Source organism: Impatiens glandulifera, chromosome 1 (assembly GCF_907164915.1).
Source record: "Impatiens glandulifera chromosome 1, dImpGla2.1, whole genome shotgun sequence".
In the NCBI taxonomy this organism is placed as follows: domain Eukaryota; kingdom Viridiplantae; phylum Streptophyta; class Magnoliopsida; order Ericales; family Balsaminaceae; genus Impatiens; species Impatiens glandulifera.
The window spans coordinates 53,365,316-53,370,806 of NC_061862.1; the positions used below are offsets into that span (position 1 = coordinate 53,365,316).

The 5,491-nt window shown below is 31.8% G+C and overlaps 1 protein-coding gene across 1 annotated transcript; it reads left to right on the forward strand.

Moving 5' to 3' along the window:
• Positions 1-4,769: 4,769 nt before the first annotated feature.
• LOC124928047 (auxin-responsive protein SAUR78-like) lies at positions 4,770-5,204 on the forward strand. Its single transcript, XM_047468582.1, has one exon. The coding sequence runs from the start codon at positions 4,770-4,772 to the stop codon at positions 5,187-5,189; it is 420 nt and encodes a 139-aa protein (XP_047324538.1). The 3' UTR covers positions 5,190-5,204.
• Positions 5,205-5,491: the final 287 nt, after the last annotated feature.

Genomic DNA, 5,491 nt, shown 5'->3' on the forward strand with positions numbered 1-5,491 from the left:
TAGGTCTATTGAAATATCTTCACTATATTGTAGTAAGTTGCACCAAAATATTCTCTAGCATCCTAAAGGTTAATGAATACAAAGTCTTTGGTGGATTACAGGAACAAGAAGAATAACAAGAAAATATCTCAATGAAGTGGAATACTCAAACAAGTATCTGAGAGAAGTCCAAACAAAGATCTAGTCTATTCAGATTGTAGAGAACACCACAATGATTCACCACTTTTAATTCGAGCCAAAATCGATATCGTTCGTAAAGAGTTGCTTAAATTTTATTATATCTTCTTTAATGCACTATTCTTTAATTAAAGAGTTGCTTAAATTTTTTTATTTTACTTTGGACTTTCAACCCATATTGTCCAAGCCTATCACATTAGTTTTACTTAACAAACTCTTTTTTTAGATCACTAAGTGTGTTCTAACAAGTCCTCTCTTCACCGACAAGTTTCAAACTTCTCATTTGACAAATATTTGGTCATCATACCTTATTAATTTTCATTGGTATAAACTTTCTCTAAGTTCAATTGCTTTGTTTCGAGCACATCTCGAATCTAGTGTTATCTCACTTAAATATGCTTTGATCTCGAATGTAATGTGGAGTTTTTGGAGAGATGAATAACGTTATAACTATCACTATACACGATATAATTTTCTTGTTTCAGACCCAATTCTTTTAAGAACTTTCTCATCCACAATATTTCATTACAACCCTTAGTGATTGTGATATACTCTATATCCGTAGTAGACAGAGTAACACACTTATGCAATTTAGAGTTTCAAGATATAACTCCTCCTATGAAGGTCATCAAAACCATGAAACAAATTTTTTGGAATCAACATCACCGACCATATCTGAGACAGTGTACCCAACTAGAATATGCTCGTAAACGCAAAATCATAAGCATACCTTTGCAGTGTCTTTTAGATAATTCAATATCCACTTGACTGCTTCCCAATGCTCTTTTTTTAGATTTGAGAGAAATCTACTAACAATGACAACTTCATAAGAGATGGTTGTCCTGGTGTAGACCATAACATATATTAAGCCCCCAACTACAGATGCGTATGAAATGTTCCTAATCTTCGTCACGTCTTTCTCATTGTCACTCATTGCTCTGTAGAAATCTTGAAGTGACCCGGAAGTAGAGAGTTTATTGCTCTCACTTTACTCATGACTCATCATTAACAAGGAAAATTTCTAGTTTTACTGTCTTAGAGCTTGTTTGAGTCCGTACAAACTCTTTATCAACTTACACACAAGTTGCTCCTTACTTCTGACTTTGAATCCCTTGAGTTTCTCCATAAAAAAACTTTATTCTAATTCACCATGAAGAAAAATAGTTTTCACGTCAAGTTGTTCCACCTCTAGGTTCAGGCGTGCATCCAACCCTATTGCAACTCGGATTGAACAATTATTTTTATCATTAGAGAGAATATTTCTTCAAAGTCGACCTCCTTTTTTTTATACCAAAATCCTTCACAACTAACCAAGGCTTATAGATAAGTTGTGAGCTATTATTTTTGGTCTTCAACATGTAAACTCACTTATTCTTGTGTGTTTTCTTTCCTTTATATAGATTTACCAAGCCATACATGTGGTTATCATGTAAAAATTACATTTCTTCTTGCAAGGATTTCAACCACTTGTTTTTCTCATCAACTTTGACTGCTCATTGGTAAGTTTGTAGTTCTCCTCCATCCGTGAGCAATAGATACTAATTGGAAGGATATCTAACATAGGATTGATATAGGGACAGATCTTTAGCTCACCCAAAAAAAAATCATGGTAAAAATGTGACATCACCCCCCATAATTTCTTAAAAAATGTCAATATAATTCATTGTTTGTTTATATAATTATTAAAAAATGGTAAAGCTTACTTTTATTTTAAAAAATTTCGTTATTTTTTTAAGCCCACCGAAAATATTTTCAAGTCCACCTTAACTCGAAATCTTGGATTCGTCACTAGGTTGATGCTCTCTATTAGATATTCTCAAGGGTTGTTCCACTAGTGTCAGTAGGGGTGTAAATGAGATAAGTTAGTCGTGAGCCGCTCGGTCAAAGTTCCACTTGATCTTGACTTTGATCAAGTTCGATAAAGGTTAATACAGAACATTTGAGAATAGAAAGACTTTTTCCTCTTCAACAAATCTTATTGTCCTTCCCAGTTTTTTAGGGTTTTCTTTCTTCGTAATTGTTTTTCAAAAATCCAACAGTCAAAAGCTAACATTAACCATCTATCAATCCGTTCGTCGATATCTTCGAGCATCACGACTTCCCACACTCCTTATGCTTGTAAGTTTACCCACATCTTCAATGCCCACACCGAGTAGTTACTCTTCGTGAGTAACGAATAGGAGATCGTCACGTTCCCTTCTTTTCAAATCTTCATTGCCGCTGCATCTCTGGTTGATCTTGTCGACGTCATGTTCTTCAATCTAGCTCTAATACCAAATGTTGGCTTTTGACTATTAGATCTTTGAAAAATGATTATGAATAAAGAAAACTCTGAAAAACTGGGAAAAACAATAAGATTTGTTGAATAGAAAGACTTTTTTCTCTTCACTAATTAAGCCCTAAAATAAATCAAACTTATTAAACTTGAAATTTTTGAAAAAAAAAATCAAATCTTCAATCACAAATTGAATTACATAAGTTCTGAATTCATACCAACAACTGGAGAACACTCCTTAGATGTGTTGGAAGCTTTCTAAAAGCCTAGATCAGAACTGTAATTGCCGAAAAAAGTTTTTACAAAAAATTATTTGTGGCCGGAATTTGAATTCCTTTATTAAGTCTGTAATTTGATGTGATTTGTTTGATGATCTTGTCGAGAAACCCTTATAGACTATTTATAGTGGCTTTAGGTCGATTGAGGAGGTCAATTTAAGTCCAATTTGATCTTCGACGAGCTTATCCCTAGATTTTATCCAAAACTTGGCAGCCTAGTTTTAGGTCGAGGTGTTCAACCTAGCTATAGGGCTATTGTAGGAGATGATGAGGCGAGGATAAGGGCGAATGAATCATCGGATAATGTGGAGAAATGACCGCGCTAGCCCTTCTGGAAGAATCGCCAGTGAGCATCGTGATTCTGGCGAGCGACCTGCATCGGTGAAGAAGACGACTTAAAACAACGTCGTTTCGTGACGTCGTTAGGCGTTCTGTCTGCTCCATCAGCATTTGGGCTAACGGGGTTAGCATGTCTCGTTAGTTGATTCAGTGTGAGTGGGCGCACACTTGCTCCGTTACAGTGGGCTGTGTGGCGCGCTCTTAGGCGTTGGATGGTGCATAGGTGCTCATCTGATGGCCACGGATGCTGCTGCAAAAATTAAACATAATTCTTGTTGCACTGGATTATCAGATTTATTTTTTATAAAAAGGGTTATTTGAAATCAATTTTTAATCATTTTCTTGGGTTTTTCTTCACCAAAAATTTCACAAAAAGTATTTATAGAAACATAATAAAAATTCTGTTCATATTTATTTTTTGGTATTTTGGGGTATTTTGGGGTATTTATTTAATTGTTTTAAAACATAATTAAACATAATTTATGTTTTAAATCCTAATTAAATAATTTCAACCCCATCTTGGGTTTAGTTTGGGTAAAATAAATTCAATATTTTAACCTCAAATTATTTTTGGATTTTTATTTAATTTTTGTAATTAAGGTTTAATTAGACAATAATTAATCCTAACTTTAGTTTTAATTCCTCCTAAATAATTTCCATGTTTACAACAGTAAACTTGTCTAAGCAAAGAGTTGCTTAAAAAACCTATCATTTACTTTTGAATTATGAACTCATTTTTCATTAAATTAGCTTATGACATAAGCATATCAAAGAATCAGAGTTAAAGAATCTGAGTTGGGGTGAATTTGAAAAAAAAAAATGGAGTGTACTGTAGAGAAATAACGATAAAATTATGAATAAAACGAGTAAATAATTATAAATTTATCATTTTTCAAGAATTAGATAAATAAATAGTGAACTAAATTAAAAATATTTAAAAAATTATGAAATAATGTCACATTTTACCATAAAAAAGTTATTAATAAAATTATAATTTATTTTAATATTTTATTATTATTTTAAAGTAAAATAATTAAGTTATTTTCCAAAAAAAAAATAATTAAATTAAAAAGTTAAATATACTCAAAAATCACACATTTGATAAGGTATTAAAATAGCAATCACTAGTTTAAAATGTGTTATCTCAAAAAAAATACTCTATTTAAAATAAAAATGCGTCAAAAATGGTAAACCATACACAAAGTTACATCGTTTCAAAATTAGTGAAAATTAAATACATAATTTAACAATTTTTTTGAATTTTCTCAAATCTTTCCTGAGATTCACGCGTTTTTTACAATGTAAACTACCTCAACAAATTAGAAAAACAAATAATTAATTTTAAATAAATACATCCCTATTTTATTTAGAAAATGACAAATTTAATTAAAAAAAACGAAAATAAATTAAATTAAGAAGTCAATATATTTTTGTCTACTAATATTTTGATAATTGAAATTTAAAATTCAATTTTGAAATAGAAATTGATCAATAATAATTAATAAATAAAGAGATTGTATACTTGTGCAAGTTTAATACAATTAGATAAATAAAATTTAAAATTCTATATATGAGAAAAATATAAATAGGTACTTCCCTTTATATCCCCTCTCTTCGTAATTCCCTAAGAAAGAAAGATATATATTAATCTCTCCTCACTCACTCATTCACTCTCTCTCTCTCTCTCTTTTTATAGAAAAATGAAAAGTGGAAAGTTAAGAAAACTCCTTAAGAATTGGCCATCCTTGAGTAAAAGAATCTCCAACAACGAAAGGAGAGCAAATGCTACCGGCGCTGATGTCACGCCTGTCGGAAATGTTGATGATGATGCTGCCGTCGACATCGTTTTCTCCTCCTCCTCCGGCACTGAAAATCTTCAAGCTGTCTATGTGGGAAGGTCTCGTCGACAGTATTTCGTGACCTCCGAGGTTATAAACCATCCGTTGTTTCAAGTCCTGGTCGATAAATCCGAGGTCTTCGGCGAGGCGTCGTCGACCATCGTCGTCTCATGTGAAGTGGTTCTGTTTGAACATTTGTTGTGGATGTTGAAGAATACTGATTCATCAACTTATTTCGATTCAAACTCCATGGATGAGCTTGTTGAATTCTACACTTGCTAATTAATTCATGGAATCTCTCTCTATATATAATAAGAATAATAATCTAAGGTGTATATATTATATATATATATAATAACATGTTTGAAGATCTCATTTGGGCTTGTTAATTTTGAAGTGGTGAAAAAATGCCATCTTCAATTAAGTGTTTATTTAAAAAAAATGGTATGTGGTTATTGTCTTACATTTCAATTGAGGTGATAATAGACCATGTTACTGTAACTTTATTAATTCAAGTTTCTTATCATATAAGCTATGGTAACAATTTAATGTATTAGGATGGGCATCGTGCTTAAACGATAGTG

What these genes read in the sequence shown, in the direction of transcription:
- LOC124928047 (XM_047468582.1), top strand. Translation starts at nt 4,770, where the DNA reads ATGAAAAGTGGAAAGTTAAGAAAACTCCTTAAGAATTGGCCATCCTTG.